Source organism: Pholcus phalangioides, unplaced genomic scaffold, assembly GCF_987345545.1.
Source record: "Pholcus phalangioides strain wild (caught in Gottingen) unplaced genomic scaffold, Ppha-v1.0 ptg000004l_1, whole genome shotgun sequence".
In the NCBI taxonomy this organism is placed as follows: Eukaryota; Metazoa; Arthropoda; class Arachnida; order Araneae; family Pholcidae; genus Pholcus; species Pholcus phalangioides.
The window spans coordinates 4,381,996-4,405,359 of NW_028301597.1; the positions used below are offsets into that span (position 1 = coordinate 4,381,996).

The 23,364-nt window shown below is 37.4% G+C and overlaps 1 protein-coding gene across 3 annotated transcripts; it reads right to left on the reverse strand.

The window, feature by feature from the left end:
- Positions 1–585: 585 nt before the first annotated feature.
- LOC149086470 (endochitinase-like) lies at positions 586–22,699 on the reverse strand. Of its 3 annotated transcripts, none has more exons than XM_089255713.1 (9): positions 22,520–22,699; positions 21,281–21,419; positions 18,743–18,952; positions 17,535–17,797; positions 17,296–17,399; positions 14,645–14,768; positions 13,619–13,813; positions 10,704–10,826; positions 586–1,251 (listed from the first exon to the last, which is right to left on the reverse strand). In XM_089255713.1, the coding sequence occupies exons 2-9, from the start codon at positions 21,357–21,359 to the stop codon at positions 679–681; spliced, it is 1,671 nt and encodes a 556-aa protein (XP_089111839.1). In that variant the 5' UTR covers positions 21,360–21,419; positions 22,520–22,699; the 3' UTR covers positions 586–678. The 3 variants fall into 3 exon arrangements, with proteins under 3 accessions (XP_089111839.1, XP_089111847.1, XP_089111855.1); XM_089255721.1 differs by having other exon boundaries at positions 21,281–22,262; positions 22,377–22,638; XM_089255729.1 differs by having other exon boundaries at positions 21,281–21,389; positions 22,520–22,630.
- Positions 22,700–23,364: the final 665 nt, after the last annotated feature.

A 23,364-nucleotide genomic window follows, 5' to 3' on the forward strand; every position in this document is an offset into this window, starting at 1 on the left:
GTAATGCAATGGAACGAAATGCTCCTCAGTTCTTATACATGTTCAGTATGCGATAGGAAATCTCATGTTAATCATTATATGTCTCCCGTTATACTACTGAATTAATGGAAATTATTTTTATATACCCTGTCGTAATATTGTATATTATTTATAGAGATTTAGGGGTGCTGTCAACAAAAAAAACTACTTTTTCAATATCTAGGGTACTAGCACTTAGACTCTTGCCGGGGACGTGGATGCAGTAATGTGGTGAATCTATTGAGATAGGGCTATAGCCAGAAATATCTTTAAGAGGGACTGAAAGACATTTTTTTGTCTAACTGGTAATTACCAAAGTGACGGAACTGTTGACTTAACCATGTTATTCTATATACGATTGTCTTTTTTTTCATATCTTGGGGGCAACTGGACCCCAAGTGTTTGAATTTGAATGGTTATTTTGTAGAAAAGTATTGTAAGGTATGTCGTTAAATAATTTTTTTTAAAATTCTTCCTCTTATTCATGAAACAATACTTTCCTAGTGATCGTACTTGTATGTGTGTGAGACAGTTTTCTTTCGGGAGAAGATTGCATTTAAAGCAGACTTAATATAACACAAACATTTTATTAAACATTGCAATAAAAAAAATGACTGGTTACAAAAGCGATAATCAATGACACGATATTTCCTGAGAATGTCATTTTTTCTTGATGATTGGGTGGATTCTGAAGTAATGGAACCCCTTGGTGTGTTTGTGATGCAACTCGTCGGCCCAGATGCACCGCTCTTTCTGCTGACTCCAGTTTGATCCTGCTTGACATTCCATGAGCACCGGTCGACTAAGTACGCACCAATAATATTTATTGCTATCGGCGTGGGGTATGAACTTGGAGGTTCCAGATTTACAATCTGGTGCTCCTGGTTTGTCATATGGTGATTCTGCTGCTGAAGAACTTGAGGAGGAGGATGAATCGCTATTTTGGGATGGTTTTGTTGTTGACGTTGCAGTCCACCAAGCTGTTGATTTCGTGGTGTTTGGGGGCCACCACGTTTGTTGGGTAGTAGATTTTGGGGGCCACCATTCGCTTGTAGATATTGTTGATCCCTCAGTTGTATGCCTTGGGTCTGGTGTAGGCGGAACATAACCACGGAGCCTCTCATTCATGACAGTGAGGAGAGCATTTTTCTTACCGCATTCTCCTCTAAAATCATCCATGTCTATAGCCCAAATCATAGCACCACCATATCCGTGTTCTCTGATATAATCCATCTGCCAATGAAAAAATAAATACAGAACACATTACTTTTTTTTATGCATCTTTCATCTCTATTTTAGGATATCTCATAAAAACGTGTGTTAGTTAATATGTGCACACTGTCAAAGAAGATCATTCACATCTTCTCTTAAGACCCCCTCATGTCCCCCATTATTGGTGCTGACCTTCCCCCGAATTATTGCAGTTTAAAACATTAAGATCTGAGAATATTAACCGAGTTTATGATTCAGTGGCGGATCCAGGCAGGGGTGATGATGGGGGGGGGGGGATTGCCCCCTAGAGACTTCAAAAAATAGGCAATGGGGTGATCACCCCTCCCAAGAGCCTTCAAGCAAACATAATTCCAGTTACCTCATTTTTTCTTTATTCATTTTTTATTCTTTTTTCTTCTCAAATTTCGTTTTGCTGAAATTTGTGCACCCTAGGAAGTATGACCTTGAGCTTTCTTATGGTGGTGATGTCTTAAGAGAATAAAAGAACCCATATATAGCCGGAGGAGGGTTAGCTGCATTCTCAGCAAAGATAGGTTCTGTAGGGATGTGATTCTGTTGTCACACTACCTTTCGGGTGTAACTCACCCATACATACCCGTAGCACCTAAGGGCACATGTGTAATTTTTTGCGAGCTAGAAAGGCAAAAACTTACACCCTTCAGTTTTCTTGGTAACGCACAATGAAGCACAAGGCGTCAAATAAGATGAATCAACAGTTTCTAGCCATTATTTCCCCCTTTTTTTGCTCATGCGAGCTTGAGGTGGACCAAAAATTGGCAGGATCTTCGAAAAAAAAAGCTATTTTCAGTAAGTGAAAATTTAAAGTTTTAAAATAGATTTCGCATGAAAGTAAGCTTTTGTTAGTTAACGTATCTGTGGCAGAAACACATGTTTATGAATAAGTAGACAACCCTAGTCTGCACAAAATTGTAAGAGAAATTTATTATTTTAAATCGTGGAATCAAAAATTCATTATGCAATAATTTTTTCCTCTTAAATTTTTCTTGATTAAGGAACACCAATGAGTACCCACATATTTTATTGAAATATGTGCTAATTATTTCTTGTTATCGAAACCAATCCATACTTATTTCTATAACTTTTCAATGTTATATTTTAATTACTTATAAAATATTTTTCTTTTTCATCCTTTATGATTTTTTTATTTTCACAAATAAAATGCTTGAAGATTGAGAGTGATTTTAATGTTCTTCAGTCGGTTCTTAGGTGATTCACACCAAAAGTTACTGAAGTGAGTGGAGCTCGGCTGTGGACGCTTGAGTTTCCAGCAGTGGTTCCATTGTTTTTCGACCGTCCCACGCTGAGGTCTAAAAACAGGTTTTTGAATGATTCAGAGCTGTGGGTCTCGGCTTTATTTGCATAGTGCATGGTCGAGCTCCCGGAACTTGTGTCGGAAAGAATGTTTCATCATAGGTGCCGTGAACATTCTGATAGGAACAAAAAGGTAATAGGAAGGGGAAAATCTCTCTCTCTCCAGGATTGCTAGATGTATATACGGCCTAAAAGGGCATATGCAGGTTGGGATTGCATTGAATATCCATGAATTATCAAGGGACTCAGCGACCTCGGAAAGTTGCCACGGGAGGTGGAGTGGTCATGTGGCCTGAGCCTTCTAGGTTCCAGTGCCAACGTCCTGCTGTATTTAATGAACTTTTAATTAAAATGAAGAAAGTGTTTATTTTTTATTGCAATATAATTATGTTGTCCTAGAGGGGTACCCCCCATGGCAAAGCTTAACATTCATCACTACTGACGAGCTTCAAGCCAATGTTGGCATGAGTGCATTTTGCTAAAGCTTTTTTTCCCATTTTTGCTTAAGGAATTTTTTATTTATCTACCTTAAACCCTGAGTGGTTCCCAACCTTTTCTGTGCATACGCCAAGCAGGTCAAGGGTAAAGACTAAACAAGGTACTGAGCGAAATGAGCAGAGACCACAGAGGGCCCCTCATGGATGGAACCAAGTCCCTTTGGTCAGGTCCATTGCTGGGTGGCAAGTGCTGAGCTGATATGAATAGAATATGAGCCAAGCAGAGCCAACTGAGGATCTCTCATGAATGGGCCGGCTAATAAATGGAATAATGAGCGAGACAAGCGGAGACCACAGAGGAGCCCACCTGGGGTCCCTCACTGATACAAACGAAGCTCATTTAGCCACAGCGGCAGCACACAAAATCTGAATAGATAACAAAACTATCCTGTGCTGTACTGAAACCGTGAAACTGTCTTGTCATGGACCCTACATGCGAGAGAGCAAAAGCTGCACCACTTAGGTTCAGCTTTTTTCTCTGATAGCATGTGGCCATTTGAAGTTTGAGTGGTTGCATACATTTTTCGCAAGCACAGTGCAACCAGCTACGGGCAAGGGATTGTCGTTGTGTTTATGCAGTACATATTTAATTGATAACTGCAGGGCTCGGCACGGGTCACTTTTTTCACTAAAAGTCACTTTTTTAGAAACTGGTCACTTTTATTACGTATTTTCAGGCCCAGGTCACTTTTTCCACTTTTTTAGCAAAAAAACCTCGGTCTCGCGCGCTTTTCTGCTGTCAGTGTTTTTCTTTTCTTCAAGGAGGAACTTTACCTGTTCAATATCGCTAATTTTCTCCCTCCCTTCATTGAACTACGATCGAAGGCATCTTATCTTCCCGGGAGCATACCGTGTGACGTCAGCATAACTTGATTTCAAGGCGCTTGGAAAAAGAAAGCTCCTTGGTTAAAGAATCGTCATTTTATGGAAAAGCCGGTCGGAAAAAAAACTAGCATAAAAGGCGTACTTACAACAAAGAATTTTCCCCCCCCCCTATACTACCATTCTTTCTTATTTCCCCACGTGCTCACTCGTTCTTTCATTTTCATCTTATTTTAAAATTGATCCTTTATTTCATTTGTTTTAAAAAATTTTAGTCCTAAGGGCCGAATTCCTTTCTTGGAGCATCGAGCAAGTTACATTTGTTGTTTGTTCTATCGTTACTTTTGTTAATTTTTCTTAATGTTATTTGAAATGACGATTAGAGAGCCCGTGCAGAAGCTAACTTACGCGCAGCGGGAGAATACCAAAGCGCGTATTAAAGACGCGTATTATTAATACGTATTAAGCGTATTAATACGCTTTGGAGAATACTCTTGTAGCTGGCCAAGGTTAAAGAAACTCGCATGTATTTTGAATTTACTTACAATAAAAAAAAAATCATCCGATTGAAAATCGCGATCTATCGACAAATAAAATTCGTACTATTTTTCTAACTGGATTTAAATCTCAGCAAGAAACCGTACCCCCAAATTTGATCGAAAGGAGAACTATTTATGAAAAGATCACAGAATCCTGCAATTCAACATTTAGTTTAACACAAGGGTTTCCAAATCAGATGAAAATTTGTCATCAGGCTGATAAAAACTCGGTTAACGTGCATGCGAGCCGTAACTAGAGGCGGATTTAACGATGGGCACACCGAGCGCGCCTTTGGCCCCTACTTCACATTTTTTTCCCTAATTTAAAGGGCCTAATATTAATTTTTTTTTATGCCTGGGCCGTAACTTAATTTAGAGCATCTTCACGATACTGATTGTTGACTTAATATTGTTGGATTGTTTTCCTTTTTTTTTTTCTCTCCATGCACGTGCGGAAACCGGTTGTTCCGACGCTGTATGCAAATCGGCGGCGGCGTACCCTTACGGGAGCACGGATATATAGACTGGTTTTTTCTCTATAGGTGAGATGTCTGTTTTTTCCGCATGGATGTATGTCGGGATTCGATTTGTTTCTCCCTTTTGATTGCCGGCTGTATTTTTGATGAACGAAAATGATCTTGTTTTTTGTTTTTGCAACTTCTATGGAAAAAGGGTTCAAAATGAACTTCTGATCATTGTTTTTCTTCAGCTCAGTCGGTACACTCTGCCCCCCAAATATCGACATCTTGCGCGCCATTCTTGATGTGTAAAAAAATCTTATTTTTAGACCTCGGAAGTTATTAAAACGTTTGTCTCGAGTCTGTTATGACCGCAATAGGAGAGGGCGGGGGTCTGGTTCCACGGGTGTTGAACGAGGAAAGGTGCCGAGTTTACTCATTTTCTGTTAAAAAGAGTGGATACCGGCCCCGAGCGATAGTAAATTTTCGTTCGTACTTGCGACCCGGATTGCTACATACCGTGATCAGATCCAAAAGCGGGGGGGGGGGGCAATGCCTTGGACGGCGTTTTTGATGGAATGGTATATTTAAGAAAAGGCAATAAAAATTCCTTTGCAAAATTATCGAATTTCACAGTCAAGGGGCAGTAAAATTACGTTTCCCCTCCATAAAAAACAATTGTATTACGGCCATGGTAAATCGGGTGTCCCGGATGGGGGCGAATTCACTATTTTTGTTCGTTGAAAGTTACGGGAGGAGTCAGCGCTAACGTGGCGACTTGTTTTCGCGCTAAAATAGGTAGCCCTGACAGCAGCATCCATAAACTCTGTATCAACCGCATTTATAAACCCCGTATGTTGGTGATTCGATTTTTGTGTTCATTTCATCCTAATTTTCCGTATTTCCCGATATATTTCTATCGATTTTCGCATATTAGGTTAATTCATATTATAAATTATATATTTTTTTGTAATTTTTTATGTGCCCTTTGTCAGCCATCTTGAATTGACTACCGCAAAACGGCGATTCCTTGGCTCGAAAAAAAGTCGCCACGTTGGTGCTTACAAGGTTCATGGGAAATTTGCCGGGGAGTCTTTTTTTCTGTTAAAAATTACGGGGGGGGGGGGAGGCCAAAATTATACTGTTTCCAGGGGTAGGAACACCGCGCCAAAATTAACATCTTGCACCATCCTGCTCCAATAGTGTTTTCGTAATTTTTCTGCGCCAAATAGCTAATTTTGCTTCGTATGTCCAGAATTTCTTAAAGGACGCCAAAAATTTTTTGTTCCTGCTTACCGTGAAACGATTCTTTCTAAGAGCGTGTTTTATATATATTCCACTGTACGCCTTATTTAAACTATCGGCCTTTCCATCGTGAAACCCCAATAATATCCGTGATTGTGCAACTGAAGATAGTTTGCAATGGTCTTTCAGCTTTAAAGTGCGCCACTGTGGTGGTCGAGTGGTCATAATGACGGACTCGCATCGCGGGGACCCAGGTTCGAGCCCCATCGTCACCACAGTGGTGGTCGGCTGAAGTCAGTTTTCTGTGGTTCCCAACTTCAAGGCGCAAATGCGAGCCGATCTCCCCGTTAAAAAGTCTCGCCACAGAGAGCGACAGTCCTACAAACAGTATAAATATTCAGTCATTACACTACACTCACTTCACTTCTGAGATATAGATGGCAGCACTAAAAAATCATACACAACACTAAATACGCACTCAGACTGTTAGGTACACATACTTACACTTCCGGCACAACTCACTAGGTAGTAAATTGCCCATGGCGATAGACCTGAGTTGTGCTCGGCTTCAAAAAAAAAAAAAAAAAAAAAAAGCAAGCAAGCTTTAAAGTGCAAATGCGAGTCAGTTGCCGTTTAAAAAAAAGTCGCCACTGGAAGCAGCAGAAATTACTGTAGTCGATCGTCATTGTGTCAAATCCAGATGTTTCGTGAAAAAAATTTCCATTCCGGAAGTAAAAAGTGTGTTTTCGCCGAATTACGAATGTTAATTTAGAAACTTTGCCGAATAACGAGTGTCAGATCGCTAATCTCGCCAAATAATGCGTACTTAATCGCCAAACGTCGTGTTGATTCTTCCGAAATTCTCCCCCATTTTGCAACAATTTCTTTCCGAGTATAAAAAACTTATAGAAAATTTTTTGCTCATTTGAAGTGCTGCTGTTCAAGACAGCAAATAGTGCCCTCAGTAAGCAAAAATCATCTTAAATAGACGGGTGCAAAAAATTTTATGATAGCCGCTCTTTCAAACAAGGTGTCAAAAGCCTGAAACACCAAAAACAAAAAACAAGCTGATGAAAAGATTTTTGATAACAAAAGACAGTGCAGTTTTATTTTGAAAAGGGATGAGGGTTAACGAAAATATTCTTGTTAATTTCCCTGCGCCAATAAATATCTGCTCCAAATCCTATATTTTGCTGTTCCAAATCCTGAATTTGCTGCTCCAAAACTGCTCAGAATCCTGAATTTTGCTGCTTCAAAGCTGCTCCGAAATGGACTTTGTCACTTCCCACCCCTGTGTTTCTGGGTAAAGGAGTAAATGTGGTTTTTTTTTGCAGGGGTGTATGTTGTGTGTAAAAAAAGGGAAAATATATATTTTTACAAATTTCAAAACTGGTTTATTTTTTCCCTCACCCAAGGACAGTATTATTTTGGTGCCCCCGCCTGTAAAATAGTACTCGCCCACTTTTCCCAGTCCAGCCATAGGTGGAGATACTTTAAGGTCTTAGGGGTGTGGCACGATGACAATTGATATACATCATATATATGTATACATCAGTAGGCTCTGCCATTGACGCTGGGGGGAGGGTGGATTGCCCCTCCCTCAACATATAATGATTAAAATAATTAAGTTAATTTAATAATTTGAATACTTTATTCAATTTAATAATTTAAATATTTTATTCAATTTAATAATTTAAATATTTTATTCAATTTAATAATTTAAATAATTTATAATTCAGTAATTTAAGTAATTTTTTAATTTAATAATTTAAAATGTTAAAAATTTAATTTTATGGTTTTTAATCATTAAGTAAATTTCTTAAAATTTGTTGGAACATATTATACAAACCTAGGTATGTAAATCAAATTTGTACTAGTTAAAAAAAGTTTGAGTACATTTTGTATACTGTCATTCATAGCATAACATGAATGAAAAATCCACTGGAATGTAGATGGGACAAATTCTCTCATCAAATTTTGTGTTATTTCATTTTTTTCCCTTCTTTGAATGGGAAAAATTTTTCCCGCTTTGAAGTTTTTCCTGCTTAAATTGATTTTAAGATGGGTTGTGGAAAGCAACATGGGGGAAGGCATTGCTGCTGTTACTTAAAAAGGATGTAATGTAGTTATTCTCTCACACATAGTTGTTGATAAATTTGATAAGTTATTCAAAACTTTTCTGGTTAGCAGAATGCGTTTGAGTTTGATTTAATTATTTCTATCTATTATGTAAAAAAAGCAATTTCAATGAGTTCTATTGAAATGCAAAGTTAAAACTAAATTCAATTTCAATTCATTCAATTTGGTAATAAAAATTCATTGTCCATTTGGTCTCTCTCTCTAAAAATATTTTGGTCACTATTTGGTCACTTTTAAACATTTCGGTCACTATTTGGTCACTATTTTCACTAATTTTGAGGCCATGATCCGTGCTGACCCCTGTAACTGCTTTGTTTTTGTGAAACCAGAAAAACAATCAGACTTTTTATTTTAATGAACTTACTGCTCATTAATTAAAACAAATCTTGTTAATCATCAAGAAAGCATATTTTCATATCACCTACTTTTTTCTTTTAATCACTCAAATTTAATTGAGCATTAATGAATAAACTATAAACGAACTACAAGCAAAAAGTATGAAGACCAAAAATCTGTTTATGTAACACGGAAGGTCAGCCCAAATTAACTTCATGGATTATCATTTTTTTTGTAGTGCTTTTATTCATTAGTTCCCCCATTAAAGTGGTGGCAACTCAGTATCACACATACAGTATAATGCAGGTATCTCAATTTTCTGGATGTACAACCAAAGGCAGCATCAACTGAATAAAAGACAAATTCTATTGACAAGATTGTTTCTTGCAGTGTGTGGATGCATTTGTGAATGTGTTTCTGACTTACATGATGCTGCTTAATACTTTACACATTTTTATTCTTTTGCAGATTTAATGAGTTTGGGTAAAAAAACAAGCTCAAAATTTTAATAAGGAAAGTAAAGCCGAAAGCCCAATGATATTTATGTTGGTACAACATCTATTATTATTTTGAATCAGCAATTAGGGAATAGAATTCAAGGCTTTATAAAAAAAATTATTCCTGTTTTTTAATAGGGGAACCCTACTGCCACATTGTAATGCATTGAAAATACTTAGTTCAGTTTAGCTAAGTTCAACCCTTTATATTTTTCTGCAATTTTTCTGCAATTTTTCCATGCATAAAATCTAGAAACAGAGCAGTTTTGAAACCAGGATTCTCGCACTTGTATTAAATCCACACACTGCCAATGAGTGATTTTCTCTTTTAATTTTATGCATGGATTGGCTTTCTTTCTGCACTGTATCTAGGGATTACAAGTCTATATTTACTTCAAAGATCTATACTTTTAATCACAAACTTTACCACATATCAGCAACATGCATACCATACTATAATATAGCTTACTTTTACTTCAATATCATTGAAGTTATGTAAAGAAAAAAACAAAATTTAAATTTTGTCATTTAAGTCAATGATTTAAAAAAAATCAAGTGATTTAAATCAGCGTATTCTGTTAAAGCATAAGCGTGTTTTTCTGTGCTGTTGGTAAGTTTCATATGTTGTTCTTTCCCGCATTTTTTTAGCGATTTTTGAATACAAATATGTCGGCTAATATTGCACTTAGGAACATGGAATATTTTTTTTGTTAGGTTCAGGTAAGATACAGGGTAACAAGTTTATACGGTAAAACCCCTCTAAACGGACACTCCTCAGATGCGGTCACCCCTCTTTTAAGGCCAAATAATAATTTTTCCTTGTTTAATAAAAGTATGCATTTAAAAACCCTGATTATAACGGTCACCCCTCTTTTACGGACGATTTTTTTTGTCCTGCTGGTGTCCACAAGAGAGAGAGGTTTTACTGTAATTGGAAATCAGAGAACACAGGATAACCGTATAAAAGAATTAAATTTAGCATCAGTACATATATGGTCTGTGAGGTGCGAATGCAAGCCGATCTTCCCATTAAAGTCTCGCCACAAAGAGCAACAGGCCTACAACGGTAAAATCTTCAAACATTACACTTCACTCATAGTTTGAAAAATATGGGGTAGATGGCAGCACTATAACATGCATTACACAGAAACAAGCTTCACGTTAGGTTCACAACACGGACACGCGCACTCCAACATGTATCAATTCGTTAGAAGTTCCGAAGAGGTACATGTGTGGTTCCTTAGAAAAATGAATAACGTATCTAAAATTGCGCGTTATTCGAATACTTTTTTAAAGTGAAAGTACGGTATATATTTATAAAACTAACGGTTCGCTAGTTATTTGAGGTGAAACGGACTTGTATAATGTATTTTCAGGGCCGGTTCTGGACATTTTCTAAGTGTAAACGAATGAAATTTTGGTGATAAAAAATCGCCCCTCCACCTTCAGTTGTTACCCTAAATAATCACCCCCCCTTCAGTTGGCGTCTTCTGCGGCCGCGTAGTTCGCAGGATTCCAGATCCGGGCCTGTGTATTTTTCAAACATTACCTGTTGGGGAACGTTGTGACCGTAATAAAAAGACATACTTTTATCGCAATGCTATCTTCATCTTCGTATCCGATCCACTGGTCGTCGTAATGAGCATAAGGACATTTGCCAATGTCATCGTACTTCTTGGTCCACGCGCCTTTGTTAACTTCTGGGCAAATCTGTGTACGTAAAGAAAAACAAAAAGAAGTTATGTAAATCGATATAAATCGCTGCTTTTATGTTGTCAAAATAACAAGTCATGTTCAATTCTTCTTGATACATCACAAGTACGTAGTTTGCCAAATGCGCGAGTTCACTGAATTCCCCGATTTATATTAAAGGAATGCTTCCTGTTGGGGCAAAAGACCATTGTTACTTGTTCATTGCTTGTGTCATTAATCATCCATTTTTTTGTTCCATTTCATCAATCGGGGACATTTCGTTTTTTTCCCCTTCATCAGTTTTAATATGCCTATCCATATGGTATAACGCAGTGGTTCTCAAACTTCTCTTACCCGTGGCCCAGTTCGTGGCTCGTCTGCGGATCCCTAAATAGTTTAATTGATATTTTCTCACTTATAAAAGCACCACTTCAAAGCATAAATTGGAATACAAATCAATGTCTCTAGCTCGCCGCGACTTCCCTGACAAAGGTTGCCCTCCACATGAGCCGTGACTCACACTTTGAGAAACTGGTCATATTCGATTGAGCCAACCACATAAATACATCGATCACGCTATAGAGCAGTGTTTCAGAGAACCTAACTTTTGATGTATATATATAACCAGAAGTGTGGATCAAGTTTACTTTCCGCCCCAAAAGACGACCCTCGGGGAAAGCTGAAAGGCCTAGGGGACCCTGACATACGTTTTAGTATAAAGCTACATATCATTGTTTACAGAGCAAAATATGTGTGATCAAAAGTCCACAGCTTTTTAGTCCAAGATTGTTCCATGTTTTTATGGCAGATAACTTCTGTATTCAGATGGCAAAATGTCACAAGTTACTTCTCAAAAAATTGAGTTCGATTCTGGAGTTTCGTTCTTTAAAATTTTGGAAGGTGGCAAAATTTCGTCCATTTCTTTCGGTTTACTAGGAACCAACGGAGGCAAATTGCAATAAAACAAAAAGGGGCCATTCAAGTATTACATATGCAGATTTTCAGTTATTTTTGACCCCCTGCCCCCCTTGTCAGCAAAACACTGACCCCCCCCCCCCCCCCCCGTCAGCAAAATTTCGTCAGCAGCTTAGAATATTTCATATCTTCAAAAAGGTGGTTGATGACGTAAGCAACCTTCAAACCCCCCCCCCCTCCAGTCAGCAAATCCGGAAACCCCCCCCCCCCCCCCGATGCTGACGTAATACTTGAATGACCCCAAAGCCACAGTATCACATTTTGGCAAAGTATTTTTTACAATTTGTTTCTCGTGAAATTTTTGAAAAAGTGACATAACATTTTGCCATTTGAGCACAGACTTGATCCGGGTTACAGCGCTTGTTGATGATTCATCATTACTCACACTTATCTTGTAAAGAGCAGATATATTAAGGCGACATTTATAAAGAAATTTATTTTGAAGACGTTTCTGGTACTCTTAAAAGACCAAAAAACTGAGAAGCCGAATTCTTCCATGCCTTTATTTGACCCGAAAAAATTACTGGGCGGAAGCACTAAAATGGGCATTTGCCTCTTGTGACAGTACTGTACATTCTTCTTCCTCTTACTACTGTCCCAGCCCGTCTGTTCCCTCAAATCAGCGTCGTCTTTGCAGTGTCATAGCCCCCCCCCCCCCAGGTAAAGTTATTTTTCTGGGGGGGGGAAATTTAAAAGTGATTGCCTCTGATTTACATACCTATTCTCGAAAATTCTGACTGGATCTCAGTATCATAACGCCCCCGGGTGGGTCCATGGGTGAAGATGGCGCTGCCTCAAATAATCTCAATGTAATCTTTGCCAAATTATGGCTGAAAAGCGTGTGATGTCATGTGAATTTTTACTATTGAAAATTTGATTTTTTTTGTGTCTCTACTAAAACCTAAGCTGCCGCCCATGGATTTATAACGAACGAAATTTTCTGTCCCATCACCTTACGGTGGGTCATGATCTGGTAAGGGGGGGGGGGTTGGTCACATCACCTCAATCATCTCACCTATGTTATGGATCTTCAACGCCCCGAACTCTTTGGTAAGTTCGCAAATGTTCGAAACAACGCAATATGTTTCGAGGCCCGTTGGCCTCATTAAAATTAAAAAAGAGGGCCGTGCTGTATTTACGGTTGAAGGCGCTTGCCTACGTCGCTCCTTTATTACATCGGATAATATCGAACAGAATTCTCAGTCTCTTGAAGATCGTTACTTCCATACTTGGAATAAGACAACCATAAACATTTTTTATAGGCATTGTATGTTTTATCATGTATATATAGTTTTTCGTTTGCATAATTGCATTTTTAATTGGTTGCTGTATTTTAAAAATACATGACATCCATATTTGCTATGGGCATCTTTTTTCAGCCACCTCGTTGGGTATTTTGCCTGTTGTAGCCTTCTATTCGTATTTGTTGTAACGGGTGGATTACCCTCTCAACGTCCGATTTTCAGATTCCGCCATATACCCTCCACAGGCAACACCACGCTAAAGATATTTCTAATGTGGTATTGGGCCGGGTGGTTATCTATTATTGTATTATCTTTCATATCACAATAAAAACGAAATCGTACTCTGCAGAAGATCCGGGCTAAAAAAACAGGACACATAGGCAGCCTAATTATGACCCAGCGTGGCCCAAACCCTCGGGGTACTGCGCTTATATCCCCATGGGACAGAGCCACTACAGCCTAATTATGACTACCATGAAAAAACGTGGCATGAAATTAAATCTTTTTTCCGTTCTTTTCAGATTTAAAAAATATTTCATTAAAAAAAAAAGGATTTGTGTTGCTTGGATTGTTAAAATTATATCTTAGTACCTCATAATATGCCAAGAAGCCACTTGCGTTCGTGTAGGGTCCCGGCATTCCGCCTCCAACCCACTTCTTGATTCCAGCTCGAAGTTCAGTGTTGTCCTTGCTGCCCAGTGTGTACGTCCTTCCGTAGAATGGTACTCCGACTACGAGCTTATGTTTCGGTGCACCCATGTCCACCCACAGTTGAAGGCCGTCATGCTAAAAGAATATAAAACATTTGACATCAATCCACTTAAAAAAATCGAACTTCTTAATTCTTCAAAAGAATTCGATTTTTTGTACATCAGGTATAAAAAAAATATTCAAATGAAGAAAAATTAATTATTTAATATACTTCGCAGTGTTAGGTATCCGCTATATTAGTGTACCGCATTTACTATAAACCTTGAAATATTTTTCCCAAGCATCTTCGCGCGACTCATTTGAAATAAAATTTTATTGTGTGATTAGAAAACTCAATGCATATTCAGGGCCATCGTAACATCACGGGCCATCGGTCAAAGTGATTTTTTTTAGCCAGCCCCTCCCCCGTTACTTTTCTAGGAGTACCTGTTCATACCAATTTACATATTTACTCTCGAAAATTGTAACTAGATGTGTGATAATGAGATCTAGTCGCAATTTTCGAGAGTAAATATGTTGCCCCATTTGTAATTTATATTCCTACACTGGACTCCCTTGAGACGGCACTGAACACGTAGACATTATTCTACGGAACACACATTTTTGGTGTACGGTAGAACCTCGACATTTCGGAATCGGATACATAGTGTCCCTAGTTATTTTATAAAAACATATATTTAAAAACATACTTTATAGAGTTAATATAATCAGTTGTACAATTGATAGATTTTAACGCGGGGATGAAAAAAAATATGTCGGCAATGTGTTTAGTCGTCAGTATCAAATTCAAATGCTGTGTTTTATTTTCGATATGATATCGAAATCGTAATGAAAACCGAATTTTTTTCCCGTATAATTGATAAAAAATCTTTAGTGTCCGCAAAATTTGATAGATTGAATGCTTACAACGTTCAGCTTTTCGTAGGCCCATTGGTCGAAAGGCCGCCTGTAAAGAGGGCTGTGCACGTCAGCAAATCCTGCCCAGTTGCCACGCAAATCATAAGACATGACGTTTATCCAGTCGAAGAGCCTGAAAATAAATTAGCTTTCACTCTTTCGTGTAGGGAGACTTATTGAGGGGGGAAAACAATACATGAACTAAATCTCATTACCTTTCATGTGAAAAGTGTTTTTATGCACTAGCAGAGAAGTTGTAGATTTCGAATATTGGCATAACTCTATTTTTTTTTATTTCCCGTTTTACGATGAATTAATCAATCCACTAATAATCAGCAGATCTCTCTGTCAAAAAAACAAAAAAAACCAACCCACCTGTATAACCTGAAAAGGTTTTTTTTAAATGCCAGTATGCATTTGCTTGATATATCAACATTAGATGAGGAGCTTATTTTGAAAAGGTAACAAAATTTGCTAAATTTAGTGGAAGTAAAAAAATGTATTCTTACGGAATGGACTGCTTTGCAAAAGTGGAAATAACTAAGCAGGTAGCATATACTCGGCTCAAAACAATTAAGGGATATGTATGCAGACCTGCCAACTCTCTGGATTTTTCAACCTTCTTCCTGCTCTCCGGATTTGTTAAAATTTCTCCGGATTTTGGCAGAAAATTAGATTTTACGCGAGTTTTCACGTTGTCGTGACGTCAATGACTGCCGTCGTCGTTAGGGAAAACATCCATGGAGGACAGCCGTGGTCATTTCCATCGAGCAACCTTATAAGTTGGTGACTGCATTCAAGCAACTGGCAAAGACGTGACTGTTTACGTAGCGTTTATCGGCAATCATTTATCAGGGGCATGACCTTGGTTGACGAAATTCCTGTATAATCGTTATTGTATTCCATTAACAGCCGTGCGGTAAACACAAGTTTTTTCGTCAGCAGCTTAGTATTTTGAAGTTTTTAAAATTGTTTCCTCCGATTAAATATGTCTTGAGAAAGAAAATATAAAACTTTAAGCTATATAAACTTGAATATCAAGCTTTTAAGAGTTCATATATATCCAAGATTATCAATCACTGATAGCATCCACGAAAGGAAACACTTATGTTTTATGAACAGTATGCAGACGTGATTTCTCTGTTCTGCATGGAAAGACTGTGACATTCTGCTCAGGGGCAATGTGTTAGAACCTGCTTTGGGGGGGGGGGGGTAAATAATGGAACTTTGTCTTAATTGATTAAAAAATGATCGAGTCTATGAGTGCCCGGGGGGGGGGGTACTCCCCTTGGGAGAATTTCTGGATTCCAAAAGTTGGCACGTCTGTGTATTATTTATTTGAATTTATTAAATATGTTTATCTAGTTTAATAACATTTAGCTAATTGTGAATACCTAACAATGTTCTGTATCAATATTTTATCAATTGAAATGTTTAAAAATCACAAATAAAAACTACACTTTCCCTAATTGTTTTGAGCAATGTTGGAGTTCCATATAGGACAGTATTTAAATATTATTGTTGAAAAGTGAAAATTGAATTTCATTAAAAATTTCCCTTTTTTTTTGAAAATGACCGATTTAAAAAAAAATTCAGAAGCTTCCGAATTTTTTTATAGAGTAGTGGTTCACCTGAAATTTTTGCAAACTTTTCGTCTACATATACGGTAACTTTATTAGATGCATGTTTCGGCAAATGCTCGAAATCTAGGCACTTCGGCCATTGTGCGAAGTAGATGAAACACCGAACTTCAGACTTAGGCCGTAACGTATTTCAGCTTTAGGTTAGAAGTTAGGAAAAATTTCATGTGGACTGTGATTATATAGCGCTGAAGTTTCTATTGAAGATGCCAGCCATCTGATACTTTGCATATCTTCATTGATCGACCGATGAAGTAATTGATTACCGATAATGATCGTCCAGATGAGGCATTAGTCGTTCTTATTCTTAGAAATGGGAATGTCTCATCGGTTTTTTATCCCAGAATTTCTTTTTTATCCTTGCTTGTTGTATAAGATTATTCCCAGCCTCCCTTAAGTTCTCAGAAATATCTTTAGAAATGTTAAAGAAATATTTCAAGGAATCAAAAAAAAATGAAAAGTAAAATACAAATACAAATACAATGCCGCAACAGGCAAAAATGCCCAACGAGGTGGCTGAGAAAAAGATGCCCATAAAAAACTTCTATAAAGATTACAAAATACGTTTTCAAAAACTTTTTTGTTGAAAAAATATGGAACTCAAGTGAGAGAGAGAGAGAGAAACGTTTTACATGGAAATAACGATTATTGTATTTGATGATAGTTTTTGGACTTCATACGTGATGCGATGATTATTCTTATTTTCTTAGCCTTTCAGCTGATGTTAAAGAGGTTTTTTTCTTTTCGAAGGTCAGCAACATTTTATATGTTATGAGAAAAACCTTGTTTTGTATTCACGTTTTCAGAAACATTTTCCACTTTGATAAAATAACGCAGTATTTTGACCTTGATTTGGCTTTAGGTTTCGAGGCAAAATTTTCAGTCAGCTTTGTCGGTATTACATTTATGAATGGATGCAGATCGAGGAAACACCAAACTTGATCGGTGATGTAACCCCGCATTTTATGTTTCTCCAATACACATGTAAAGTGGTTTATTCGCTCGATGCCAACTACTTACTCCGAGAGCCTGGCTACTTCATATCCTTCTTGAAGTCTAAATTTAGCTACTGGAACAGCACAAGTGAGTAGAAGTTGATGTGGCTCGAATTCGTGCTTTAATTCCTAAAAAAATATTTTTTATAGGCAATTTCCGTTAATTTCTATCGCTCTAGCAGCATTTAATCTGGAAAATGTTTTGGAAAATACGATCAAAGAAATAATAATAAATGTATTTGGAATTTTTTGTATTGGACCAACCTCGACTAGTTTTAAGAAGTTCTCCTTGTCGGAGTATCGTCCTCCTCTGTCCGTAGCACCTGGATATTCCCAGTCGAGGTCGAATCCATCGAATCCGAAATCTAACACCCACTTCACGGCGCTTTTTACGAAAGTTTTTCTCTTGGATGCATCGCTGACCATCTCTGAGTATTTCTTTCCCCCTTCGGCCCATCCGCCAACAGCCAGCAGCAGTTTCAAGTGAGGGTGCTTCAATCTCATCGCTGTGAACCTCTTGTATCCTCCTGGAAAGTGAACGTAATTTAATAAATTCCGAAAATTCCGCTTATATATAGTATATATACAGTACTATACTAAATATTCCACGGCAAACTTTAAAATGTGAGTGCAGTCAGAATTAGCTGTGCCTATCGATTTGGCTGGTCAAGCCTCAATTAATCTGATAAAAAAAATCGCCCAAGAAGTAGGGCTGGTTCGATAATTCGGGTTGGTTAATCGATCAATCGCTAATCACAGTTAAAAATTTTAGTTGAGTAAATCAATTGATTGATTCGATTAAAATTTTTATTAAAGGTTTGCAAATTAACATGGTTTGTTTGACGAAACCGATTAAATGTCTCAATTACGTTCCTAAACATAACATTTTGTATAATTACTTATATTTAAAACATTTAAATCAATATTTTGATCAAATTTTGCAGCATGAGGCAGCCCAAACTGATTTAACGAAAACTGATGGTTTCAGTTTCAAATTGTGTTGGATGGGAGTTTTAGAAGACAAGTCCCTTCCCCATTTTGAACAGCGCTTTTCGATTTCAGGAAGCATCACCTTTACTACCAAGTAACATTTGGGAGGAATTTCTAGGGAGACAAACAACAGCATGATCGAAAGTATAGTTTCGAAAAAATTCCAGGTTTGGACCTGGTTCATCATGTTAAATTGCTTCAAGTAGAAGGCCTCAATTTTTTAATAGAAACCTTTTTGTTTAGATGTAGTGAATAGATGCGGGAGAGAGAAAAGAATAAAATATTTAAAGTTTTAATTGATTCCCATCCCTTCTAAGAAGTAATTATTATTTCAGAAAAAAAAATTACATAAGGCGTGATGATCAACGTTTTGTGAAAGTTCGATAACAATTGATAAAATTTAAAACGTTCAAGAAGGTTTTCTTTTCTTTTTTTTTTACAGTAATGAATTTAGAAACAATTTTTATTTTCGAATTACGGACCTTTTTCTAAATCATATTCAGGATCGATGCTGAAAAGTTCCCATGTCTTATTACTCAAACCGACGAATGAGTAGATGATGTCAGTGCAGAGATCTCCCGGAATGTCTTCGATGTCGTAGTTCCATGGCTCGGGTCTGGAGTAAGCCCACGCACTGTAATAGCAGACAACTTTGCCTTTTTGCTCCTCGTGTGCTGAATAAAGTGCTAAACCTGCCGGAGAGAAAATGGAACGCCATGAAGCTTTTGTTAGAGTTTAAGAAAAACCGAACCCAGATCCTTCGATTTTAGAGATTAGTGAGTTAACATTATGAATCTTCAGTCTTATTTCTCACTGCGTGGTAAGCGTAGGTACACGGCTCTGACCCATCTCTTGGATGGTTACTTCAGCAATAATCACATTGTGAAAAAAAACAAACAAGAAATGAATATAAGAATTGGTATTTTGTACTTTCATATAATACTGTAGGGTGTCCATATCGAATAATGTTTCTAATTTCAAACAGCAATTAAAAATCAGTAACGTCACTTAAGGTGACGATATAAAAAAATATTTGGCTTAACATGATGAGGCAACATTACCATGTGTCCAACTGGGTTAATAAGCACATTTGCTGAATTTGGGCTAATAAAATCCTCATGCAGTTTTTGAAGTACAGAGAAACAATCTCAATGAATGTATGGTGAGTGCTTTCATGTGGTGTCTCTAGGGCAACAAAAGGCGCACAACGCATTTTATTTCATCTGGGCAACAAAAGGAGCACATGTGGAAGTGCACAGATTTTTTTACAAAAAACTTTTTGGACGTTACTCCCGATTTATATACTTTTCTCATCTTTTCCAACTTCTTGCAAAGTGTAGGAACTGGTTAATAGTAGGGATATTTGATCAGGACACCCTGTATATTATGCCGTCTGCATACATATTAAATAATTTTTTTAGATCAGGAGTGATCTTTATGGGATGCCGTCTGTCGTGTTCTAAGAAGAACCTTGGGAGCCACATCATATTTCTTTAAAACAAAAAAAGTTTGTACGCGTTACAGGTTGTACTAACAAAAGAAAAGAGCCCATAGACGACGTCTTCAAAAAAATTTGAAATAATTTCCACTGATTCTACTTATTTAAATACGCACAAAAATGTAAGAAAATCCGGTAGAATTATTATGAAGTTGTTTTAATATTATGAATGCCAATACAGGTCAAGAAAGAATTTAAAAATCCCGCAACACAGACGTCTAAAATCTTAGCGTGACGTCTCTTTCTTCTCTCTCACTCAAACAACCCATTATCAAGGACAGCACATAGAAAGAGAAAAAAGAAAATGAGTGCTAGAGTGTGAGAGAGTGCGTGAAAAGTTTTTTTATTAATATCGCCAAGAAACACGAGAGGTGTGATGGGTAGCCCAACTGTTGTCATTTTTAATAATTTTTTGTATCTTCAATAATTCCACTCCACCGCTAACTTTTTTGTTTTTGTGTTTCTGGGTTAGATGAATGCACTTGAAATTTTTCATAATTTTTTGAGGACGACACCTCGGGACCCTTTCTTTGTAAGGGATGGATTATAGTTTTATTCAGAATTAATACGTTATTCTGAAGTTTAGGACTTGACCTACAAAAGTGTCCGGTCGTTGGGTTCAGATATTGGTTCTAAAGAGGCGAGTTGGCAAATTCACCATGTGCCTATCTACACAGATCACGTTTAATACCTTCTACATGAGGCCGTAGCGAGTGGGAGGGACTAAGGGGCCCGGTCTTCTCTCGAAATGTAAGAAAATTACTGATACTGTCTAATGACATGGTTAATTCTATTGCCATTTTGGTTCCCTCCCGAAGCATCAGTTACCCCCTCCGAAACAAATATCTGGCTATGGTCCTGCTTACAGCATGATTTTTTTCTGTAATGCAGGGGTATTATCCTTGCTCTAACGTTTTCACACAAGTTTTATAGGTGCTAAATTCAAGTTCAACTTTCGCGTCACTAATTAAACGGTTGTGAACAGGACAACAATTTTTGTGTATACATCACCAACACAGATTTATTCCTTACAAATCAGACGAGTATTCGTCGACATTGTTTATAATATGAGATTGCTCCGTGTGGGTAACTCGTTATTTTGATTTTTGGCTGTGTTTTTAAGAGTTTCGTGATTTCCTACGAAAGAAGCTACGCTTGAACAAACTATCGATTTCAAGTATTTCGTTATTTGAAAGTATTTCTTTATTCTTTTCTTCCCTTTGAACGAAGTAAACATCTGGTTGTAAATAAATCTTTAACGCCTAAGAGAAATATGCAATACGAGTGATGTTTTTCCTAGTTCGGGAGGTGTGAAAAGATATAATCAGTTTTCGACTCGTATTGCTGATAGTGAGAAATTAGTACACTCGATGATAAATGGGGATAGAGGACGAAAGAAGAAAAAAATTCTCACGAACTTGGAAGCAAAGCTTTGGTCGATGTTGCTCATCATCAAGTTCCTTGTAAACAAGCATTTGAAATAATGAAATGAGATAAGAAGAAAAACAATTCTATAACTTACTGTTAGGTCGGCTGAACTTTGGCTCTGCACCGTAAGTAAAGCTGAGAATCGCCGTCGAAATAAATGCCAATAAGATCATGACTTCGAGCTTCGGAAATGGTTTTCGGCTCTTAAAACAAACTCTTCATTAGTAATTTCGCTGCATACCGGAAGAGAGAAAAACGAAAGATAATCTATTGTGAATTATTTCATTAAACGAAGAAGAAAAAAAAGAAATTCTGCCATAGGTAAGCATCTCTTTGTCTTGTGGCCTTTAAAAGAAATGCTTACTTTTTTGTATACGGGAAACGATGTATGACGCTCAATGTAATTTCTTCTCACTCAATGATTTCATTTTTGAATAGACAAAAAAAAAAAAAAGCAAGCTCAGAATATAATATTTGTTGGCTTCGAATTGAAAAATCGTTCCATTCGCAGATGTGTCAAATGGTGCTGCGAGAAAGAAAGGGGAAAAAGCGATTTCTAGTGGAACAAATACTCTTGTAATTTTTCCAGTCACTTATTAGCTTCCTATGTAGGCATGGTATTGATTTTATGGGAAACATTACGCATTCAATGCAAGCATGTTCACTCGCGAGCACTATATACCATACTCGAGGAAGGATCGAAGGCTGCTTGCATCGTGCTCGCGAGTTCTTGATCGACATGCCAATTAAATCATCCTTTTCATGTTGCGACGGAAAACTCACGTCATGGTGGTTTAGTTTGAGCACTTGTCACAGTTGAGTGTCCTTCTGATGCTAGATTGAAATGATGCTCACGAATCGAAAAAGGTTGAAGTCTCTGATTTAATGTGCCCTATGATTGCGTTTTAGGGTTACCCCAGTAGCACACCGATATAGAACGACGTAGAGATTTCGTTACCGATATTGTTCGACGTAGAAATGACATACATTTGTCGACGTATTTCGACATGGAGAAATTTGGATTATTTCAAAAGGGACCAATTATCGTGCAAGATATTCTCCTTGGAAAAGAAATGCTGTAAAAATGAAAGAAACTATTTTAGAGAAAAAAAGAAAATATTTTGGAGTTTATTGAGTGAATGCATTTTTTTACTATATTGTTCGATATCGGACACGTAAAAATTTCCTACCTCTTTCTGACATTCGGTATTCATTCGACGTTCCGACGTCGGATTGGTATCAGTACGATATCCTAACGTAGTGATACTGGGGGTTAATATTCGTAAAACAATTAGAATGAATCATTAATCTCAATTAACACAGGAACTATTACCTGTTGATGACGCTTGATGTTTCTACTGTTCTTGGTATCACTTTTCCGACGTCTTTGAGTATGAAACTTCTGGAACCAAATAATTTTGTGTTCAGTTGAGTCTAGATATTTACAGTGAGGCCCGCTGGTCTAGCAAGTTATTTATGACGTGAGGACCCCCCTTTGCGCCCCACCTTTGATAAAAAAAGAATAAAAAGAATCTTGTAAGTGGTGGTCCTTGTATCAAGTTACCTGAATTCATTTACCTTTTCTCTTTTGGTAACCGCCGTCTCTTTTTCTTTTTTTTGTGTGCATGTGCGTGCTTCGAGAGTATGTTTCTCAGAGGCATCTTCAATATAAAGTGGGTTTGTCGCCCTCAGAATAACAACCCTCAGTGTCGCTTTCGAGGTAGTTGAACCGGATCGCGATACGTAACTGGTATTCGCTTAATTTCTTTTCTGCTAAAAAGTGAGAGTGATGAGGGAACAAAATATCTACAGTCCACTATGAGAATACATAATTAGCTTTCAAAAATGTATATTATACTTCAGACATGTATACATAAGGAGGGGTGACGGGGACAACCCGGTTTTGCTATCAGTGCAAACGCAAGAGCGCAGATGTCTGCTCCGAAACTAGAAAATTTATCATGTTATTAAGTTGAGTACAAGTCACTTTTTTATCAGTACTCGTGAATATATGTCACCTTGAAAGACTGAGGTGCTCGACAGCAACAAATCAATTTTTACTTGTTTTATCGTCGTAGAACTTTTGAGTGATTCGAAATATTCAAGTGAAGATGTACCGATGGATGTCTTTTTCCCACTTTTCCTTTTATTATGGTTGGTGTTTCTTTTTGTGGTTTT